This window comes from Chenopodium quinoa, unplaced genomic scaffold, assembly GCF_001683475.1.
Source record: "Chenopodium quinoa cultivar QQ74 unplaced genomic scaffold, ASM168347v1, whole genome shotgun sequence".
Classification (NCBI taxonomy): Eukaryota; Viridiplantae; Streptophyta; class Magnoliopsida; order Caryophyllales; family Amaranthaceae; genus Chenopodium; species Chenopodium quinoa.
In genome coordinates this window covers 10,041,795-10,066,485 of record NW_018744367.1, presented here as the reverse complement: position 1 = coordinate 10,066,485, position 24,691 = coordinate 10,041,795, and the positions used below count along the sequence as shown (strand labels likewise).

Below are 24,691 nucleotides of genomic sequence, written 5' to 3'. Positions count from 1 at the left end.
ATCCCTCACTCTCTAGTCTTATAATAACTTGATGAAATTAAACTCCGCCCTAATCCAGAATTTGTGATAAGATTATCGAGCTGTAAAAATTTTAAACAAACCCTCAATATTTTATTGCTTGTCCTACTTTTCTTTTGCAACACTTTTTTTTTTTTTTTTTTAGGAAACTTTTGCAACTCTATTTAGTTACTTGCTCATAATAGTGATAATATGTTACAATTGTCCTCTAATCTAGTGGTCCCCTCATATTATATTTTTAATTTTTTCATATTCTCTATCCTCCCCAGGCCACTTATAATCAAATCACTAGCAGATTAATTTAGTATTGTGTGTAAAGTAACCTTACAACTTAAAAGTGAAGGGAGGATAGAGAATATGAAGAAAAATATACATAAAAAATATATATATATATATAAATAAAAAAAAAAAAAAAAAAAAAAAAAAAAAAAAAAAAAAAAAAAAAAAATAATGCCATAGTCACAATCGGAACCTTGATTCAAGATCAAGAACAAACCTTCGAGAGAAGGAGAACCTAGAAGAAACCCTAGAAATACACTCCCAAGGAAAACTTAGAGGGAACTATCGTGTGTAAAGTAACCTGGCCTTATAAAATATATTCAATTCAGAGAAAGTTATTTACTTTGGGGAGGGAAGTCAATCAAAAACAGCGACGGTACAAGCAGGGAATTAAGTGGAATAATATCACGATTGTAAGTGAAATAAAAATAAATATATCAAAGTTATAAACTATCGTGTGTAAAGTAACCTTGCCTTATAAAATGTATCCAATTCAGAGAAAGTTATTTACTCTGGAGAATGAAGTCAATCAAAAAGGCGAAGGTACAAGTAGTGAACCACCTCAATTTTCAGTTTCATTTGCGAGAAGAAATCATGCAATTCCCACAGAAAAACCAAGATGACCAAGATCAAAATCCGACTGCTTGAAGAGGTAAAAATCTAGCAACACTGAATCATAAATCTTACAATATAATGTTGATGTTAAAAACTAACAGTTGAGCTCTACATGATAATGAATATGATGAATATAATGTGTCTTGTTTTAGGGACATGCATTTACTTCAAGAAGTGATGACACTAAAGATGAGGGAGCAAGTGGTATTCGACTTCAGAAATTAGGACCAAAAAATTCAACTTCTACTTCTAGTGTTTTACAAACCATCACTTGATTCGCAGCTTTCAATTTGTGTAGAGCAATCTCATCAACAAATGTCTAAACAATTGCTTGAATTTGAAAGGCAAAGAGTCGAATTTGAGAGACAACGCCTTGAACTAGACAGAGCGTCTTCAAAGAGAAAAGGAGAGAGAAGGAAATAACAAAGTTGATTAAACTCCTTGTTAATGAAATTATACTCAAATGTTTTACCAGTTTGAATACTCTTTACATAAATCTTTCACTCAACTACGTGACCCATCAGAGGCTTCAATATGCTTGTTAGCCAAACCATTAGTTGGCTGATGTCTTTATTTTTCGAATTAAGGATTTGACACGTTATTTAAATCTGTACTAATCTGTAATAGACTGACTCTTCCATCTTGCAAACTTTAATTTATTTGTGTTATTACATCATTTGTTTTCTTCGTGTTGAATTTTGTACAGTATATGTGAACATAAATATACTAGCAGGTGTGTGCCACTGCAAAATAGTGAATACATAGGACAAAAAAAAAAAATGCAATTGACAACAACCAGAAAAATAACACAAAGAACAAAGGGTAGCCAAATAACACAGAGCTAGCGTGTACTTCACATTGAATCATAGAAAGGACAAGTGTTAAATGCATAAGGAAATTTGACAATCCATCTATACTTTTCTTGTATCATTCCAACCCTTGATACATGATATGGTCACAGAAGATGAGAACAGTAATAAACACAAACGCATTGCTTCTAACGAACAAGAAAAATGATGACATTGTGTAATGAGTTCTATGGTCGATAAATAAATTGTGTAAGGAGTTAAGGACTGGGCTAACAATGCAAGTTACAAAATTTCATGTCATTTATAATATACACTCATAAGAATACAGCTTAAAACTTGAGTCAGCACAGAAGAAATTTGAAAAAACAGTCTTCACTACCACTACCTATGTCTAGATCTAAACACGATACATGTATTCCTAGCATCTCAATTAGGATAACAGTCATCTTCGGAGTTTTGCTGCAAACATTCCTCTCACAAGGTTCGTGGTGAAACTTCACGATTATGGAGCAAGTTCTGCTGCAACCATTCCTCTTCCAAGGCTCATGGTGCAACATCATTATCATGGCCTGGAGAAATAGCAAAGTTGCCTGCAGATAGAAAAATCAGCATCAAAACTCAATAGCATCTAACTTAGCACAGCACAGTAATGTCATAATAAGAACATAAATCACTGTCTTTTCTTTCTCCTTCACTAAATTCCTTTAATTGTCCATCCTAGGACTTAACAACATTTTCCACATAAAAATCAATTAAACAATTTGCTGCTCCTGGACAGAGGTCAAGATGAGCAAGAATTAATTAACAAGAATCAACAGGAAACAGTGCTGCAACCTTTTTCATGCTTTTTCGACAAATATATTTATAGCAAAATAAATAAATAAAGTACATAAAGTTTACTTGTATTTACCAAGAGGCTCAAATGTTTGAATCGTGAGGAGCAACAAGCAAAAGTAGACATAAGAAAGCCAAAATCCCTCAATTCATCCCGCGACATTGAAATTTACAAGAGACAACACACATCCCAAATCATGAAAGGTTGCTATGAGTAGTCCTGGTTCTTACCTGATTTCACTGACAACTTAATGAGGCAACTATTATTACAGCGTTATTAATTAATTTGTAATACACCCTTGGCTCCCCACAAAAAAAAAATTACAATATCTAATTTCACTGAAAAATCTACACTCTAAATGGCTCAAGGCTTCTGATCTGGTCAGATAATTGCATACAAATTAGACATCCTGCAGAGTTCTGAGTCGCTGACTAGTTATAGAAAAGATAATTTGGTGCCAAGAAAAAATCTAATCTGGTCAGATAGTCATTTAAGCATGATTGAGGTATCAGGCTTATGGAGGCTTAAGGGAAATGGAATTTCTCAGCAGCAATGCCTAATTTTAATTTGCAAATTATATGGTACAGTTTGTAATAGAGGAAAGCATGAGCAGACAGGGGATGGTCCGCTTTGATTAGAAGTGACCTACCACCACCACACAGAGCAAATCTTCCCATGTATACACATGGTTGCAGCAGCCAACAGGTCATACAAAGCAAGTCCAAGTAACTATACATGTAATTACTTGTACACAAATTAATATATAATTCCATACCATTAATATAAAGAAAAATTGAGCAATTAAATTAAAATCAATTCTAAAATCAAGTACCCCAAAAACTAGACAAGATTTTAAGTTAGTTTTACAGGAGTTTCACATTTAAACGATCAGGTGACAATAATATTAAAATTCAAACACATAGAAATTACAGCAGTTCCCCATTTCCACTTCCCTGCCACAATGGATAGGTACAAAAATCTCATAGATTGTACATTGTGATTGTGAATTGATCTTGTGACTTGCTTATACAACCCAGAGTTGAATAATATTTGAAAGAATTTTGAGCAAATTCCAGAAAAAGGCACATTATATAGATACACTCTATCTTCTCCATACTTTCTCTCTTTCTTTCCCAGAAACTGGCCACAATCACTCAGCTGACTCTAATAGATAGTACTATCATAGCTCTACAAAACACACAATAAATTTATAAACTCTGCTCAATTAGACTAAATAAATCTTAAAAGACCAATTGGGTTTCCTATTAAGTCCTAAAGTTCTCCCTAGATCTAAAAGTTAAAATTAAAAGGAGAATAACTATAATCCAGGATTTAATACATAATTTCCAATTTGCACTTTCATTTATATATAAACAAAATAGCAGACTAAACTAAAATGGGATTTTAAATTGCCTCCAGTCCTTGTTATAGTTGAATAGAAAACAGCTGTTGAGTATTCTTTGGAGACAGTATTCATTTCAATCACCATAATATGAATCTAAAAGCAAACATACTCGACAAATTCCAAGAGTTTTAAAATCAATGCAGATAAAAATCTCAGGAAAGGAGCAGGGGTTCTTGCAGCTAGTACAGCTATCAATATAAGAGATGATGGTAATTCAAACTAACAAATCAAATCTGAACTAATTTATAAAATATACAACTGCCAAAAAAATAATCGCAAGCTGGTACAACATCCAACTAGGAGATGATAAGAATATCCCTCTTTCAAGATGAAGTGGCACTTATATATAGAATAAATACATAAAGCATAGTGTAATATACCTTCCAAAACATCTGCCTCAAATAATCTTATTTCGAATCTCTTCCAGTTTCTTTAGAATCTCTGCAGGAGTTCTGTCCAATTCATCTGCAATCTTCCTCTGCATATCCATAGGTAAAGTTGGAAACTGTTCGCACAGATCTCCATCAATCACATCCTACAAAATCAAGCAAAAATTTCAGCGATCATTGGAAAATAAAAATGCTTGAAGAGAGCCTGACACTGAGAAGGCCATGCAATCTTACCCACCTATAAGTTAATTCAGCCAAGGCTCAAGCGGTTATATAAGGTCTGAAAATAAGTAATTGATAGATAAAGGGGAGGGATGTAGTGGTGAGGAAACTATTACAGTCAATTGGAGGCAGTCCATTATCCTGAAGCGGAAGTTAATTACTACAGACAGATAATCTACTACCTTGTATTCTTCCACCCAATCGACCATATACTAATAACAACCATCCTTTTATTCAATTCAGAATTCAGATTGCCCGTTTATCAATTAACTTCATCACTCCAAGGCTACCCTAAGGCTCAATATTAAAATGAATTCAATTAAAAATATTCAAAGAGGGCAAACAAGAGGAATTCAGGAGACAACAAGCATACCTTAACAGGAAAATATGCAGATCTATATGCCATATGATCTCTGCCACACAGAGGTGGGTGCTCCTGCCTCAAATGCATTTCCAAGTGCGAAAAGAAGTCAACATCATCACGGGATGTGAAAGGAAGAAATGCTCCCAAGCTCCCCATTACAGTGCCATAAATAATGCATTCTCCACCGCCAGGTATGAGTGATGCCTTCTGCAGACTAGATACAACATCACCAACATGAAACTGAACTATCTCCTCCACCTTGTTAGGTGCTCCATTTAATCTACCCTGTTCCCATTTTATTTTCCCACCAGTAGGGTCCTCTTCAATTTCGTCAGAGACATCCTGAGGTAGCCGAACAAAATATACATTCCCAAATTTGTCTGCACCAGCCATTGTGTCAAAATCAACATGGTGTGACGCAGTGAGCCATCTAGGGTAAACATCATCAGCAAATATGTAGAGCTGGTTCTCATCCCGTCTATACTTGCAATAATGGAATGACTACAAACAGCAAAAGATATTTTTTTTGTCAAAAGTCAACAGAAACAAACACACCAAACAACTAAAAAAACTGAGACGAAAAGGCTTAAAAAAAAGGTCATAAAGAAACATTTCCAAACAAGATGAAATTGCACAATTAAAATAAAAGAAAATAAAAAAAAAATACAGGACTCACAATGCACAAGACACCAATGGGAGTGGACCAAAAGGAATCAAAAATATAATACAAATAACTTTTGAACAATTAAAAGTAGTCTTTATTATGTTCGATAGTGTCAGACTATGATATTTGGACTTGGAAATTCGAGGACACCCGCAGCAGGACACAATAAAGAAACATCTAGATTTTGAAAATAGACTCGAGGACATGGAACATAATAAAAGCAAATTTTTATACTTCTGCCATTTTTTTTACAAATGCAACAATTTGATGTTGACAAACATTTGTTATTTTAAGAAAGGCAATAGTCATGTTCTGCTAGTTATATTTGTTTTGAAATATACTTTCAAAAAATCAAACTTTATATAGTAGACAGTATTAAAGATACTAATGACCAAAGATTTGCATTGGCAATAATGAAGTCTAAAATTTGCACTTACAAACAGAGGAATGGTTTTTGCAAGAAATTAAACTATATAAAATACTTTTAATATAATTAGAAGTATATAGGTGATAAAATGGAAGTATATTTTTATTTATTTTCCAGCAGACCATTTAAATACTTCCCTGCCCCCCCCCCCCCCTCCTTTTTTTTAAAAAAAAAAAAAGTCTCATTAAGAAATGAGTTGTAGTAACTCTAGCAGGGTATTGTTGATTAAAATCTTTAGGGCACTAATTCACCTGATATCAAAGTATGGCAGTATAGTAATGCTAACACACATCAATGAATAGACTAACCTGTCACACTAGTGTCAACACAACCCAACCCAACCCATCACGAAAAATGGGTTTTGGAGTTGGTAGAGATCACAGATCAGTACCCCTACACTAAACAACTAAAACAAGAGGCGGGACATTGAAGCTTTTGAGCATGAAAGAATGATGTGTAGACCAGGTCCACAGGTATGAGTAGTCTTCTCTGGCGAAAAGGCTTGGCTTTCTTCAATATTTTCACAATTGCAATGATATTCCAGTACCCAATTTTCCCTTATTTTTTTTTTTCCCTTCTTTTTATTAATGTACGAATAAGGGGTAGCCGAATAGGTGTTGGAAAGTGAAACCCACCTGACAGCCACTAAACATTCCTTTCTCCCTTTTAGTTTTTATAACCTTAGAACTCCAAAAATAAGGGTTTTACATTTCAGCCATCATTAGTTACGTGTACAATGTAGTATAAAACAGGATATGGTGGGTCAGAGGTATGAATACTAGAAATCTGGACCGGCCTTGCCAAAATAATTGGAAGTGTTCATCTTTGGGCATGTGTTGTTCACCTTATCTACTAATTTCAAGAAAAATTAAGTTATAGAATCAAGTATTAATAAGTCCGGATAAAATTAGTTTAGGGGGATAAATAAAAGTTCAAATATGGGCTAATAAGTGCCACACAGGTTTAACTTATAACAAAAGGAAGTTCATAACTTCATATAAGGTCAAATAAGTTCGGGTAAGTTAAAATATGTTTATATAAGGTGAAAAGAATGTACCCTTATTCCCTTAGTCTACGGAGAGGATTATATAAATAAATTAATTCTATTAATTGATGTACTCCTAAGCCTAGTTATGTTTCAAATCCTTTTAAAATGTGTCATCAAGTCCTTCATTTTTTATGTCTAATAGTCGTATCCAAAACAATGTCTGAAAATCCAAAGCACAAATTGTTGATCACTACATTGATTCACTCTTCTCATAGAAGATTGGATTCACAATGTCACAAAAACCTGTGTTGTGATGGCCCTACATATGTTCAAACAAAATCAATTGAAGCAGAAGTTGACTAACAATAGAAATGTCAATGAAATAAAGAGCTTGACCCCAACCAAAAGATTGAATAGGTATGTGCTTGACTTAGTATGATATAGCATGAATAGATTTTTGTTTGAGCCATTACAACCAAGAACCAAACCCATGATCAAAGCACATTTGGGGCACAGCCCACCTTTTCCCATGCTTTTTCCATATTCGAGCCAATCCAAAACAACAATAACGGTCCACTATCAATTTTTATACTGGATCATGCATGGCTTGATGCCATGACTTCCATTTTTGCACCAACCCTTCCATTCCTTCATATAAAAAGTAGTTGCATACCCAAAAAAAAAATTTAAAATGGCTAACAAATTATTCCCCTTACTAAAGCAATTAACTAGTTTCTTAAGGACGTTGTGGTAATTTAAAATCATGTTAGCTACCTAAATAACAGGAATCTAGCCCCTCTTTGTTACGTATGCCAGTCAATCTAAATCATAACTATGTCCACAGTAGGACTGTCAATCTCGATGCCTACACTAAAGGTACAAGAATGAATATGTTGGGAATATAAATATATATACTTCCTTCGTTTTTATAGAGCATCATTTGCCTTTATGGGAAGTTGCATATTAATTGCATCAATTCCTTTTATGGTATACTTTCATAAACCTTGAGCATGTGTTCACACACCAAAAATCCATTATACCTTAGTAGACATTTGATAATAATCCATATTAACCCCACCTTATCTCTCAGCTTTGTTTGTACTCACATGGGCGTTCTCAAAAACCCCCACCTTTTACTCCCTTTCTTAAATCTTGTGCCCAAAGCAAATGGTGCAATTAAAACGGAGGAAGTATTTGACAAGGTCTCAATTATCCAAAAAACATGTCATGTGACTGGTAGTAGTGTCCTTTTCAAATGGAGCCAAATAATCAACAATTCTAAATTGACTTATATTTGAGCAAATAAGCAAAAAGAGAAAGATATAAACATTGATTGATAATGCTAATCCATTCTTTCGAACTTATAAGCTTGAAGCTACAAATCTCGAAGTTAGTGACTAGCTTTTGCCTCACAGTCTTCATGCCTCCTCCTTCCTCATCTCTCTCTATTTATATTCACAGTTTCATTCCCTATGATGATTCTAGACTAGCTTTTATCTCACGTGCACAGGTTGCCGCTCTCTCTATTTATAATAAATATAAAGACTACTAACGTAATAATACTAGACTACCCACAATGCCCCTCCTAAGGTCAGTTTACTACAGATTCCCTAGTCTTAAATTAATGATGTAAAACAAAAGAGAGCAAATTAATGTCACTGACTCACCACTAACTGCCAACTGGTATTAGAAAAATCCCTATGCCAGACACCCATCAAGCCACTAGCAATGGCCTTATTGATGTTGATGATGATGTTGTGTTATAGATAGGATGTAACAATTCTTGACAAGGATCTTAGGGTAGTTTAGTAATAAGACAAAATGACATATTTTTGCTGAACATGTATAAGTGACTTTACTTGTGAGTTATTCAAACAATCACAATAAAATAGAGGGAGTGCCTAAGTCGTGACTCATGAAGAGGATGTGAGTAAAGGGCAGCAAAGAGTCCATTTTTTCATACTAGAATTTTTTTTCATATAAACATCAAACAAGAAAAATAACAATCATCAAGATTTTTGAACACTGATATATGATTATTCGAAGTAAAAACAAATGAAGACCCAGAAAATGACATGATAAGAAATCAGAAGTGCATACCTCTTGGATATCACCCACATAAATACGATCACGGTAAGTGTGTATAGTAATAATTGTGTTGGGAAACAGCTTATTCTCACATTTTCTTAGTAGTTTCTTCTTGCCCAAGTCATACAGCCTGAGCACAGGTCCTATTCCTGCAAGTAATCTTCCCTGAAATTGGGATAAAGCCAATGGAACACCTTCTACTTGGGTTTTGTGCAAAAGTTCAAGTTTTCCACCATCAACAAATCGATAAATATGAATATATGCAGCCTCAAACGATCTTTTAGGGAAAAACTGCAATGACTTTGCAGTACCAACAGCTAGTAGGGTCCCATACTCCTTGTCATGGAAATTTACTGTGCATATACTAAATGCAGCCTCATTATCCTGAAGCTCTAGGCAGCAAGTAGTTTCCTCTGTTCTCGGATCAAGAACCCTGATGCAAGAAACCCATTTCTCTTTCTCTGCTTTTGGATAACCATACTGCTCATCAGAGAGCTGATTATCTTCGTCTTCATCACCATTTTCCATTTCAATGTTACCATTCTCATCCAACCCAGCACCAAAGCATTCTTTCTGTGCAGCCTCACGTTCTTCAGCAGTTAATGCTCGCTGATCGCTCTCAATCGTGACCAGCAACTTCCGCTTAGGCTGAAGCACAAACTTTCGTGGAGTGTACCTTAAAGGGATTGCAGTTTCATTAAATGTCTCACCAAGCCTCTCAATAGTAAACACCTTTAAAGCCTCAGCAGCAACGGCAACTACACCTTCTGCACACTGATCAGATGAAAATGAGGCCGCAAATTCAAGTGTACCACATGTCAGGGGTGTCAAAAGGAAGTGTCCCTGATATATGTACCCAAGCCAAGGACGGCTTGACAAGCAAAGCATAGCACGTCGACCTCGCACTATGATTGAAAAAAGTTTTGGGGCTCTGAGCCCCAAAAACCGAGAACGAGAATCAGAGAGTTGACCTGTAACCATGTCTACAACTGTCCTAAACAATACACCATTCTGCAAACCAGCATTGAGGAAAAGACTGGCAGGATGATCAGCACCGTCCTCACCTCCAGTTGATGCCTGAATCTCGAGAAACAGTAAGGATTCAGGGGGCGAAAAAACACTCTGCAAACTCAACACTTGCATACAATCATCTGGATCCAGAGACAAGATACGAATAGTATTATCATAGGAACCAACTGCAAGAAATCGAGATCTCTGTCTCCCTTCCGGGACTGGAGCAATGTCCAAACAAGCCACATCTCCAGGCATTTCATGTTTCTCCACTTCCATCAACTGACCAGTCATATCCACCTCAAAGTAGATAAGCTCTCCTCCGCTGAGTGCAATAACAACTTGAAGCCTGTTGTACCCAACCTTAACTATGGTCCTCTTTCCAGGGGTTCTCCACTCATTGATACGACCATCTTCCCTAATGTGCCTAATACCACTAGGGTGGACTTGCATGAGAGAATCATCACCAATCAAAGATACAGCAAGAGAAGGGGTGGTATCTAGGAATCCACTGTCACTAACTTCTTCAACTGTCTCACCAATTGAGAGTACAAGAGTAACACTAGCAAATGAAACCACAATATAGGCATCAAATTCATCATTAACATTCTTTTTCACTGTCCAAACTGCATTTGGCACACCAGGAAGTGGAGAGGTAGCCATCTCAGTAATTCCCAAACCAGGCCTTAAAACCCTTAAAGAGGAACGAGAACCTTGTCCACACAGAGTAAAAATCTGGGGAGTCTCTTCCTCAAAAAGATTAAACACTTTCATGTCCATTACCGGCATCAAACTCTGAACCTGGTCAACCCTAAGAAGGTTCTTAAGCCTCCTAGGTTGGAAGAACACCGGCTGGAAACCTTCATCGGTTTCCAATTCCATCATCCTAGCAGAAGAAGATTCTACATCAGGTTCATCTCCAATAGCTTGAAACTGATAAAGAGCATGATTACCAAATTCAGATGCAGCAAATAAGAAACCAGACTTTAACACACATAATGAAGACGTTACAGGGATTGTATCAAAATACTTTATCTTCAATTCGGATACACCCTCATTGCCATACTCCAAAGTGACCTTAAAAATATCACCATACTCCGTCTGAAGCAAAAAGAAGAACATTGATTTCTGCTTGTGAGTTGCAGCAGACACAATCAACACCCCACGTTCAGCAGGCAAATCCAATCTCCTAGGAATCAAAGCCCGAACATCCAGATGCCCTTGATTTTTATAAATCACAAAATTCTCAGCACAAACTAAAACACCACTAGGCCCATCCCCACCACCAGGCACTGTAACAAGCATATTAGCACCATTATCAACAGGTTCTGACCACTTCCTAGAAACATGGTTAAGACCCAAATCAAGCTCATAAAAAGTAAGATGTTTTTGAGCCTCGGCCGCAGCTTGGCCGGTAGAATCCTGATCAGCCTCCGAATAATCCATCTCAACGGCCGCGAATATAGGGTTATCAAAGCCACAATCAACCCCACAAATCGAATACGTAATCGTATGCGACTTATGAGCCTCTAAAGGAGACGAAATCGTCAACCTAGCAGCAGTATCCCTATTCAAAACATAAACAAGCTTCTGCTTTTCACAAGCCCCAATCATAACAGCCCTCCCTTTCGGATCAACCGCCAAGTACTGTCCCGGAACAATCCGACGACAACCCGATTTCCCAAACGTCTCCTGGTGAACCTTATCAAACACATTCTTCTCTTTATTATATTCTAATATCACAATTCGACCCGAATCGGAACCGACAACAATATAATCTTTGTGCGAACCAGTAAGTCTAAATTGAGCTAAAGAACGAATAGCACCAAAAATATCAACAGAAAGTAGGGTTTGAATCTTACCACTGTCATCAGGGCGAAGAAGATCAAGAACTTTGCCTCTTGCTACAACAATTTCTTGAACCTTACCACCGGAGAAGTTTCCATTAATGGCGCAAACAATGCCAGTGGGTTTTTGAAGGGTTAAACTGTAGAGATACATGGTGTCGGAAACCCTAACCCTATGATTTCAGAGAGGGGGAGAGAGAAAGAGGAAGAGGAAATGGAGGTGAGGAAGAAGATGAATTGATAAACCCTAATTCATCTGAGATTGGGGAAAAATGAGGAGAGAGAAAGTAGGGTTTTAGAGTTTAGAGGAGTAGCAGAGTGTACTGAGAAGAAGAGGGAAGAAGGCGGTGTGAATTCTGAATTTTTTGGATCGAAAAAATGAGATTTGACACCTCGACATTTTAATTCTTTTTTCTAATTGGAATTTTTTTTAAAGGAAATTTTGAGTTTTTATGAACTATTACCATTAATATTGTTTAAATTAAAATTTATTTCCTATTTGCTTCATTTTGTAAAAATTCTTAAATAAAGTGTTATTGTAGACCAAGTTTGTCACCTGCGTGCTTACTACCAGGTTCTTACTGTACAATTTATTACAAGTAAGAATTTATTTCCTTTTTCTCTCTTTCCTTTAAAAGATCGGACACCTCACACTTTCTCTCTCTTCCAAGCCCTCACACTTTCTCTCTCTTCTCTTCTTCCATTTTCTCTCTCTTCAAAGTTGCTTGAATTCGAGCTTCTATGGCGAGAACTCGAGATGGTGCAATATTTCAACGGAAAAGAGGTCTTCGTTCTTCAGCTACAAAACCACTTTCTGGTATCGTTGTTACTCTTTGTTCTGCGTTCTTTGATTTCTGCATTTTTGAGCGTTTAATTGTTGTTTTTGAGAGATTAATTGTTGTTTTTGAGCGATTAATTGTTGTTTTTTTAGTGATTCATTGTTTTTGTTTTTGAGCGATTAATTTTGAGCGATTTTTCATTCTTTGTTGTTGTTTAATTTTTGTTCTTCATTGTTGTTTAATTTCGTTAATTTATTGTTTTTTAGTACAATTTTTTTGTGTTCGATGATGATTTGTGTTTTTTTAGGTTTTCTTTGTTGTTTTTGTGTGTTATTTTGACCTTATTTATTGAAATTGAAGCAGATTTGGTTTAGGTTTTAGTTTGCATGTATATGAATTGTGCGCGATTAGTTCAATTTCATGGTTTTGCTTGGCCTATTTGAGCTTTGATGGCGTGATTAACAATTCCAATTTTTAAGTCTTTACTCTGAAATTTAGGCTACAATTTGGGTGTGATAGTAGTTGTTATAGTTGTAGATACATCATCATCTTCTATTGAAATAGAATGTGATTTATCATTGATCTTTGCTCCATATTCTATAAATTATCATCAATTTTGATTAATTATTTGATTTTGTGGAATTGTTAGTATATTGTAATCTGTTGAACTATATATGAGGATGAGATTGTACTGATCGGTTGATTTTTGGCAGAATGTGCTTGTTTTAAGGGATGAAATGATGTGAACTTGATTAATATGCATTTTAAGATTCTTCTATGCTAATTGCATATTTACTCTTAAATTTAGGCTACAATTTAGGTGAGATAGGAGTTGTTATAGTTGTAGATACATCATCATCTTCTATGTTCGTTACTAGTAATTATATTTTCTAACTGTAAACGATTGTATTGTCTCTCTCCCTTTTTTACTTTTCTTCCTTGTGTCATTTTTTGTATGTATCTAAGCAAGGTTTTTGGGAGGGTTACCTTAGGTACTTAAAAACTGTAGTGCTGGCATGAGAAGTAATCAAAGGTGTTGACACAAGGCTTGTTCTTCCTTTAATTCTCAACGTGCTAACTATGTTGTAGTGCCGGCAGGAGAAGCAATAAAAGATGTTGACAATTTTCCTTGCTACTGTATTTTGTATTCATCTTTTTTTCCTACCGATTCCATATTCATGATTTTACAAGCAACTAAATTCAATCCGAGTAAATTTTAGCTTCTTTCTTTGTTGATCTTGACATTCATGTTAGGAGATTAATAGATATTTTCTTCTGGCTCCGACTGTTAGCATATTTCAGAAGTTTGAACTAATTTTTTTCATTCATATTCTTGGTTTTTATAATTCTAGACTTTCATTGATTCTTTAATTTAGCTCTAAATTTTGTATTCTCATAAGCAATAGGATGACTTTTGTTCATGACATTGAAAGTAGTTTTGAAAAGGGTAGCTCGATTAACTTAAAAGATGAAAAAGTTTCGTTATTGGTTCACAAGAGAGCCTCTTTTGGTAGTTCTGTTTTTAATTTGTCATGCACCATTGTGGATGCTGGAATAATGAGATTACCTGCTGCTATCAAAGTATTAGGTGTTATTCGTGGTGTTATTTTGATTATAATTGGTGGATTTTTGTAATATGCCTCTGTAAAGTCTTTATGTTAGAGTTTATATACTTATATTGTCCTCTTTGTATGTTCAATGTTTCCCATGAAAGTTATACTCCTTATCCAAAATGATGTTTTTGATGACCCAAGTCTTATAGCTTATTTGCTACCAGCCTCAACAATAATGATATAGTTTGTTTAGTTTTGTTTCACTATGTAGGCAAGTCCTATAGCTTATTTGCTACCAGTCTCAACATTAATGATATAGTTTGTTTAGTTTTGTTTCACTATGTAGGTTTATCATGGTTCTTTAAAATAAATAGGAAAATTTTTAGGTATTATGTGTCCTCTGAAATAATATATGCATATTCATGCTTTTTGGTTACTGGAATCTGCTTTATGTTCCCTGTTTCTATTGCTTTGATTGGGCCTTTGCTTGAAATCCGATTAAGCATCAGTTTTCTATATGGGATACTTTATGCTCTTTCCTACTTCATGAACTTTCAATGTAATTTTATACACTAGTACAAAACTAACCTTAAGTAACACCCAAAAAATGTTACATAATGTGGTAAAAGTGTTATTATAGACAATAGGTAACACTTTAGTGGGTGATACTTCCGCCCATGTTCCCTAAGGTCTTATGTAACACTTTGTGTAATGCATGGTAACACTTAAAAAAGTGTTACTTTAAACCCTCTTATGTAACATTTTTTTTATATTATTAGTATCATTTTTAAAGTGTTACCTTTTATTTCTCAGGTAACACTTACTCATCTTTAGTAACATTTTTCAATCATATAGGATCACTTTATCCAACATTACGTATCACTTTTTCGAACAAATGTATCACCTAATTGATTATTAGGTAACATCTTTAATTTCAATCGTCTTATGACATATTGTAGCACTTTATTCGACATAATGTATCAGTTTTTGCAAACTACTGTAACACTTTATTAATTAATAGGTAACATTTATTATTATTATTATTATTATTATTATTATTATTATTATTAATATTATTATTATTATTATTATTATTATTATTATTATTATTATTATTATTATTACTTCCTCCGTTACGTATTATGTGCAACAAAGTAAAAGTTTCCTTTTTAGGTAAGTTTTTTGTGTGAAATTACATTTCTGCCCTCACTTTACTCTCACTAAATACAATCAAATTTTCTAATTAAATTTACTGAAATTATAACACAACATATTATCCTTAATCATTCCCACCAAAATTAATTCATCCCCACCTAACCAAAACGAATTCAATCATCAAAACCCAATGCATCCTACATTCATCAAACCCTAACCTTTTACCCAAAATTCCAGAACTCCTTCTTCCTCCCTCTTCTCACCGATTTGCTTCCACTGTTCATCTTCTCCACCCTTTTCGTTTCTCACTCTTCACTTTTTGTTTCTCACTCTTCAATTTTCCTTTATCACTCTTCAAATAAAGTACTCGTTCTTCCCTGTTCTAACTCAGATCTGAAATTGAGTCCCTAAAAATGGCAGATCTGATCCCTATGTACGATGCCTTTTTCACCCAAAGATCCTGGCAAAACTTTTGCGGTCATTGGAGGATAAATCTTCTTCACCCAAGCGCTTTTACAAATAAGAGGAAGCTAAGAAGGTGTTTTCTGAGAATCTTTCGAAGCTCTTGGTACGGTCCTTAAATCAATTAAGGATGAAGAACATGGTGTCGATGATATGACTGATGCCGAATAACGTGCTTGAATGAAGACTTTACCTAGGCCAAAACCTAAGGCTCAGAAAATGAAAAGGGTTTCTTGTGAGGTGATGAGGAGATTAAGGGGAAAAGGGGCGAAAATTGCATATGAAGATGAGACTTCAAAGGTGGGTAAAAAACCATATGAAAACCAGGAGGAAGAAGAGTTGTACGGCTTCATAATGTCCAACCCTCCACCGAAGATGATTTTTCGTTCTGAAGAGGCCAAACTCGGCTCCAAGAGGGTCCGATCTGGGGTTGTCGTTGATGAGGACAAATTTGATCCTTGTTACCTTGAATTTATAAAAGATCTTGACCGCAAATTTCATCCCTCCAACTGATTGTGTGCAGCGTAACTGTTTCTTAACCTTAATCTTCGTATTATTTTATTGTGCAGCGTTTAATTACTGAAATTGGTCTATGTTGGAGTTATTTGGTTACTGTAATCTATGATCTTGCTTTCAATTTATAATCTGCCCACTTTTTTCTTTTTTTTGTTCGATTTCACAGTTGATTGCAATTCCCTTTTCTGCTTCGCTGTGAATTTATAATGTGGTAATAGTTGCCTGTTGTTGGATTGCATATTTGATTGAACTTGTGGCTATATGTAATCTCAATATCTCATTAGGTTAATATTTTTGATAAAGTAAAAAAAAGGTGGAACAAAGAGACATAAAAGCATATTGTTTGTTTAGAGTTAGATTTTTTATGTTTCCTTGTCTTATTAACGAATCAAGGACTTAATCATGTAGTGCCCAAATTTGTGAAGAAGCTAAACTATATTAGAATATCTTAATCAATAATTATGTTTATAGCTTCATACACCTACTAAATGTGTGTATATGACATATAAAAATTGATTAAATTATATGGTTAGTATCTTTGGAAGAAGTATACTTTACTAATGGTTAGTATCTTTGGAAGAAGTATACTTTACTATAGTGTAAGGCTTGTGTAAGACTTGGAACTTGTAAAGAAAGTCCACTATATTTTACAAGTACCACATTTTCCCCCACTTGATTGCATGTGTTTATAAATGTTCAAACATTTTAAACACTAATACAACCTTTATGACTACGCCTAAGCTATGTTCAATTTAGATTAAAATATTTTGAGACAATTAAGTCGAATAGATAAGGGGTTTCTCAATCCCATCAAAAGTCACAAAATGGAACTTGAACTTGATTCCTCAAAGTCACAAAATGAGTTTTTTGTCATTTTTAATCACCTTGGTTGGTTAATTTGTACTGACTACATGACTATATAGAGTCTTATGTTTGACATTAATTCACATACATTTGGCCTAATGGATACTTTACATATTATAGTTCAAGATATATTTATTGCCTTGATTGGTTATTTTTACTTAAGACTAAGCATCAAATATTCAGTATTGCTTCTGTTTATATTTATTGCAGATCTTGGCTACTGTTGTTTTGGTTGGTTGCTTGTTACAGGTTGGTGGCTTCTTGTTGTTGGCTGCCTGTTGTTCTTGTTGGCTTGATGTTGTTGGTTGGCTGTCATTGTTGGTTAGCTGGTATTGTTTGGTTGGTTGTTATTGTTGGTTGGCTGGTATTGTTTGTTGGCTACTGTTATTGTTGGCTGGTATTGTTGGATGATATTTTTTTGGCAGCTTTTCTGGTATTGTTGGCTTTTATTCTTTGTTGGATGATATTGTTTGTTGGCTATTATTCTTTGTTAGCTTTTGTTGTTGGTTGGCTACTGTAATTCTTGGCTGGTATTGTTTGTTGTTTGTTAGCTGATGTTGTTGGTACCCTGTTTACTGTTGGTTTTATTTTGAGTACCTACTTTTTATTGGTATTGATACTTGATTGGCAACCTTATGTTTTTATTTTGGATGTTGGTTGCTGTTGGTTTTAAATTATGGCCTACTCTTGATTGCTTGTTGTGGTGTCCTGGTAATAACACCCTTCTACTGGCTTTGTATCTACATTGTTGTGGTTTCCAGTTAATTGCTTACTTGTTGGCACTTGTTATTGGTATTGATACAAATTTGATCCTTTTGTTTGAGGTTGTCGTTGGTTGTTCTGGTGGCCTGTTGTTGATTGTTGTTCTGGTGCCTGTTAATATTATTGGTGGCCTATTGTTATTTGCTTGTATCTGTTGGTTGGCTATTGTTGTTGGTTGTGGTCTGAGTCCCTAGCTATTTGAAGGGTTTGCTGATAGGTGAATGATGACTTTATGTGGAATTTGGGTTGTGATATGTCCAATTTATATAGTGTTTTACCCCTGTCCCATGGTCATAATTAGTAGTGTTTTTGGCTCTTTAGGGCCACTTTTATTACTAATTTGTGTTTTCTAGTGTTTTTGTAGTTTTAGTTGAGTTATATAGGAAATTGCACTTTTGGATCATTTTCTCGGGTTTTCAAGGATCAACTACGGAAGCTAGAAGGACACGACCACTCTTGAAGCCTAGGATCGGTGAGAGCCGGTGATTAAGGGCTCGGTATGTGATACCGGGGCTATTAGATCAATTAATCAAGACCCGATGAGGAAATTCGGATTGAGTCGAGGAATCGAGCCCAATCGAAATCCAAGCCTCGAAGAAGAAGCCGGGCCCGATCGGGCAAGCATACGTCCGATCGGGCGGATGCGCGCATAAGCACCCTCAAGGAAGAAGCGCGCCCGATCGGGTGAGCGTAAGCTTGCTCGGGCGTGTAGCGTCGTTCGAAGTGCGCCTACGGTAAGCATGTTGTGAATATGCTTGGAACTCTTAGGAAGTAGGAATTGACATATACGATTAGGGACAAGGAAAGTAGGGAGCCGCCAACAAGTTTTTAAGGAACTTGTAAACCGTTCACGGATCATTTAAGGCAACCACGAATAAGGGACAACGAAGGCAACAACGATTGACCCGTGAAGGTTACACCCCATTCATAATCCATGAGATTAATAACTCCATATGGTTCGGAACCACGAAAGGAGGATCAGGGATGATGGTACGAAGTGAGTCATGGAGTCACATTCGCCCGTATTGGCCTCTACTCGATTCTTAATTATAGTGAAAAGTGATTCTTGCGATCTCAAAGGCATACAAACAAAATATTCAATTTGCTCCAAACTATTATTATGCTAAATTGGTTTAATATTAATGCAACACATTATTCTAAAATATTAGTGATCACTTGATTAAATAACAAGATTAAAAAGGAACCTAAACCGGTTGTCCAAATCTTCTTATTAGTCGTGATTTTCAATTACATATTCCCTTTAATATGCAATATGGTGATCATAATAACAATAGAATAAACATTAATATTGGAAGCAATTCATCAATAATAACGTTAGTCAAATCAAATATAAAATAACCTAATCATGATGCTAGCAATATAAAAAGAAAATAAGAGTAATTAAAATAATTAATTACTCACGCACATTCCGCGCGTTCCTTTAAATTGCTACATCATGAATAAATTGTTAGTAACTTCAATTAAAATATAAATCAAATTGAAATAATTAAATTAAATTAAATAAAAAGTAGATTTGATTTGGTCCAAACCCTCAGTTAATTATACCTTTCACGCCGGGAATTATTTTGAGATAATAGGATGGCTAGTATTTAGGATAAAGAGGGAGAAGAGAATTATTTTATGATCAAGCATGTTGATGATTGGAAAAGGGGAGATATGACCTTTATTTATAGAGAAAAAAGAAGGTCGTAGAATCAAGAAAAAATAAGAATTCGAATCGGATAAAACTCTTGCGATAGACAGCAGTTTTTGTGGTTTTTGTTTTTATCATATCTTTTGATCCAAAAATCAGAATAAGATGAATAAGATATCGTTGAAAAGCTCCTGAAGTCTAATTTCTAACCCAATTAGAATCGGATTAAAATATTTTATAGAATAAAAGATATGGCCGAAATAGTGAGAAGGTGTCAGTTTTGGATAGAGTTTGACATTTTATTCATATCTTTTCCGTTATAGCTCGGAATTGATATTATAATATATCATTGGAAAGATAATTTCAAGGGATATCCAACCATTTAAGATTTGGATAAAAACTGTCAGGCACGAAAATATTATCTGTCTATCTTTGAACGTCTTTTGATTCGAATAGAATTAGGACTTTAAAAAAAAAGGAGTTTTATTCAATTTCAAACTATTTAATCTTATCTTTTCAAATAGGATAATTAGGATCTTTTAGAAACTTATAGAAGCTTCCAATTAATTCTAATTGGTTTAGGAATGAGATTAAATAATTTGGACCCTCCACATGATCATTGGGTCGTAGGTAAGGTGGGCTTAGTTTCGGTTTGGGCTCAGTGTAATATTTTGGCCATAACTTATTCGTTATAACTCGGATTTGGGCTTATAATATATCGTTGGAAAGCTCTTTTAAAGCCCCATACAACTATTAAATCATTGGACCCAGATTATGGACCAAAATAAACTGTATTAAAAGTTTTTATAAAAAGGACACGAAATGAACTATTTGGGGTTTAAAGGCACGAAAAGAGGAAAATAAGTTATGGTTTGGGGAAATGGGCTAGGAATTGGGTTGGTTTATGAAATGGAAATATGGATTTAAGCACTCCAAGATTAAATACTCAACCCGACCAATAATGACGGTGAAAGGTTGTTCATCATCGGGTTTGGTTTTGGGGAGACATTTTTAGGTGTCTACAGGGCGCGGCACACCAGCAGTGGGCAGAGAAAAAAGGCGGGCCCGATCGGGCGGCCCCTCGCCCGATCGGGCGCGTGTTTTTCTTAGTAGATGATTAGTTTTGTTTTAATTTTTGTTTTGAGGAATGTTTAAGTGCGAATTATGTACGTAAATTCTGATTGCCTTCTCTTTTAGATTTTCTCTCTCTACTTAGGATATTTTCTCTCTCTTAAATTCTCTCTCAACTTTATTCTTAATTACTTTCATTAATCCAGATTTCTTTTGGTAACAATTTCTTCTCTTTTAATTTCAGTTATTTTATTTACGTCTTTGATTATGTCTTGCTTTATTTATTTGATTAGTTTAGTTATGATGATGCTTGAGTAGTTTTATTTCTAGGGTTTATGGGGATCTAATAAATATTATGAAGGGGCAAATTTGTGATTGTTAATTATCAATGCTTGGTTAATTTTCTATTGATTGATTTAATGCTATGCAATTAGGTTTGGCCAGATTTAATTGTATGAGTTTAACAATATTAATTCGAGATTCGACAGATGAGAATTGATGTTTAGGCTTAGTTTCAATAGGCGGACTAATTTATAAATGGTTAAGTAAAGATTTGACAGATGAGATTTAATACCGGTAAATTAACTTTGTGATTATAATACGTAGCGAAAGCCCTTTATAATCTGATTAATCAATGCTTGATGATTGCTTATTATGATTTGCCCTGGATTATTGTTTATTAGTGAACCTATGCCCTAGGTCTTTTAATAATTAATTTCTCCCAATTTTATTTCCTCCGACCTTATTCTTCGTAGTATAGACTTTATTTACGACAATATTGGTTACCTCGATAATTTAGATTATAATAATTAATTAGGAGTAGAAAGACTTGTTTCCCTGTGGATTCGACCCTAATTCCCTATCTACTTTAGTTAGAGGACTTAGGTAATTACTTTTGATTAGGGGATACGACTTTACCCTGTCAAAATTTGGCGTCGTTGTCGGGGAAACGGTTTTATTTTTATTTTCTGATTATTTTTTGTAGTCTAGATTATCCCCTTTTGTCTCAGAGAACGTTAGTTCTTTGAGGCAATTCTCATATTTGTCTTTTAGTTCCTTGTTTATGCTCAGGTGTTCCATATCAGGTTACATCCCATTCGATCCTGAGATCGAGCGCTCTTTTCATAGTCAAAGGAAAATCTATAGACAAATTCTGGGGGGTTCCGAGGAGGACAACAGTCGAAGATATCCTCCCTCTGATTCTAGTGACACAGAAATTCCTTCAGATTTAGAATCAGAGATGACGGCCCAGAAGAAACTTAGTGACTACTCGCAGCCGAAGCTCACAGATTTCCCGTACCTTACTCCCACTCCGGCACTAGATGGAGTTCAGTTTGAAATCAAGCCCCAATTTATCACTATGATAGAGAGGAAGAAATTCAGTGGAGCTAAGGGTGAAGATCCTAATCTTCACATCGTAGATTTCTGCCAGTATTGTAACACCATTAGACAAGCCGGGGTCACGCAGGACCAAATCAGGGAGATTCTTTTTCCTTTTTCATTATGTGGCAAAGCTAAATTATAGTTTAATGGTTTGAATAGAACAACACTTGGTATTACTGACTGGGAAACTCTTGCTTTGAATTTCTATAATAAATACTATCCTGCAGAGAGAACAACGGTACTAAGGAGTGCTATTCAGAACTTCGCTCAAGAGGCCGACGAAACGCTATATGAGGCTTGAGAGAGGTTCAAGGATCTACAGAGAGAATGCCCCCACCACAATCTAGCACAATGGCAATTGATCCAAGCATTCTACAATGGACTTGGAAATTCTTCTAGATCAGTTCTAGATTCTGCAGCCAGTGGGAGGTTCATGAATTTAAATGTGGACGATGCAGGACTGGTTATTGAAGACATGGCAATACACAATTCCCAATATGGGAATCCAAGAGGGTTTTCAAATAAAGGAAAACATAATGTCGATTCCGTATCCTTTTTGCAAGCTCAATTAACGTCTATTTGTAAAAAATTAGATAATCATACCGTTACTCCTAACTCTGTAGCTAATGTTTCTGCTGTTGCTAACAATGAAGCTTTTTGTGAAAATTTTGGAATTGTAGGGCATTGGGAGCAAGATTGTAGGAGCTCTATGGAACAAGTTAATGTCTTTCAAACCTATATGCAGAATAACCCATATTCCAATTCTTACAATATCGGTTATCGGAACCACCCATATCTTTCGTACCGGAGCACCAATGTACAAAACCCTCCACCTCCACAACAACCACAACATCAAACCCCACCACAACAAAAATATTACTACTCAAATTCCGGCCAGAAAAACCAAGCATCACCCTCATCATCTTTCGACCCTGCCATGACAGAAATTAGAGAAATGCTTGCCAATATGCAAAAGCATATGGAGAGTAGGGATGCGCAAATTGATTCCATTTTAGCCCATAATAAAATCATGGACAATCAAATTGCACAACTTTCATCTACCCTACAATCCGTCAGCAGGGAGCTCTAGCATCACAACCTATCCATCCTACAGATCATGCCAATGCAATCACTCTAAGGAGTGGTTCACATTATGATGGACCTCCTATGCCCAAGGAAGATAGACCAGTTCCTAATCTAGATTCCTCTATACCAAACGCTAATCCTGCTAACCCTGCAGGGCTACAAATAGATACTAACTTGTAGGCGTCGTTTGAAGTGCGCCTACGTTAAAAGCATGTGTGAATATGCTTGGAACTCATAGGAAGTGGGAATTGACATAATACGATTAGGGACAAATAAAGTAGGGAGCCGCCAACAAGTTTTTAAGGAACTTGTAAACCGTTCACGGATCATAAAAGGCAACCACGAATAAAGGGACAACGAAGGAAACAACGATTGACCCGTGAAGGTTACACCCCATTCATAATCCATGAGATTACTAACTCCATATGGTTCGGAACCACAAAAGGAGGGTCGGGGATGATGGTACGAAGTGAGTCATGGAGTCACATTCGCCCGTATTGGCCTCTACTCGATTCTTATAGTGAAAAGCGATTCCTGCGATCTCAAAGGCATACAAACAAAATATTCAATTTGCTCCAAACTATTATTTAGCTAAATTGGTTTAATATTAATGCAACATATTATTCTAAAATATTGTGATCACTTGATTAAACAACAAGATTAAAAAGGAACCTAAACCGGTTGTCCAAATTATCTTATTAGGCGTGATTTTCAATTACATATTCCCTTTAAACATGCAATATGGTGATCATAAAAATAATAGAATAAACATTAATATTGGAAGCAATTTAACAATAATAACTTAGTCAAATTAAATAATAATAATAACCTAATCATGATGCTAGCAATATTAAAATAAAATAAGAGTAATTAAATTAATTAATTACTCACATTCCGCGCATTCCTTTAAATTGCTACATCATGAATAAACTGTTAGTAAATTCAATAAAAATATACAACAAATGAAAATTAAATTAAAAAAATATAGATTTGATTTGGTCCAAATTCTCAGTTAATTCTACCTATCACGCCTTGGTTAAAGTATAAAACTTCAGGTATTGTATGGACTCCTTGGAGTGCTTTAAGGAAGAAATAGTGTAATTAGGAATATAGGTTTAAGGCTTAGAATATAGGAGAGAGAATAGAATAATTTTTGGTGTAAAAGAGAGGAAGAGAATGATTTGATCATGAAGCTTGTTGATGATTGAAAAAGGGGTGATACGACCTCTGTTTATAGAGAAAAAAGAGGGTCGAAGAATCAAGAAAACATAAGAATTCGAATCGGATAAAACTCTTGATAGACAGCAGTTTTTGCGGTTTTTGTTTATATCATATCTTTTGATCCAAAAATCGGAATAAGATGAATAAGATATCGTTGGAAAGATCTTGAAGTATAATTTCTAACCCAATTAAAATCAGATTAAAATATTTTTTAGAATAAAAGA

The 24,691-nt window shown here is 35.1% G+C and overlaps 1 protein-coding gene across 1 annotated transcript; it reads right to left on the bottom strand.

The window, feature by feature from the left end:
• Positions 1–1,929: 1,929 nt before the first annotated feature.
• On the bottom strand, positions 1,930–12,351 carry LOC110696665 (spliceosome-associated protein 130 A). Its single transcript, XM_021874021.1, has 4 exons — positions 9,116–12,351; positions 4,946–5,437; positions 4,342–4,496; positions 1,930–2,311 (listed from the first exon to the last, which is right to left on the bottom strand). Exons 1-3 carry the CDS (start codon positions 12,113–12,115, stop codon positions 4,359–4,361), a joined length of 3,630 nt encoding a protein of 1,209 aa, XP_021729713.1. The 5' UTR covers positions 12,116–12,351; the 3' UTR covers positions 1,930–2,311; positions 4,342–4,358.
• Positions 12,352–24,691: the final 12,340 nt, after the last annotated feature.

What these genes read in the sequence shown, in the direction of transcription:
- LOC110696665 (XM_021874021.1), bottom strand. Translation starts at nt 12,115, where the DNA reads ATGTATCTCTACAGTTTAACCCTTCAAAAACCCACTGGCATTGTTTGC. An exon ending in ATGTGGGTGATATCCAAGAG is followed by an intron (nt 5,438 to 9,115) that starts GTATGCACTTCT and finishes TGCTGTTTGTAG; the next exon opens with TCATTCCATTATTGCAAGTA. An exon ending in CTGCATATTTTCCTGTTAAG is followed by an intron (nt 4,497 to 4,945) that starts GTATGCTTGTTG and finishes TTGATTTTGTAG; the next exon opens with GATGTGATTGATGGAGATCT.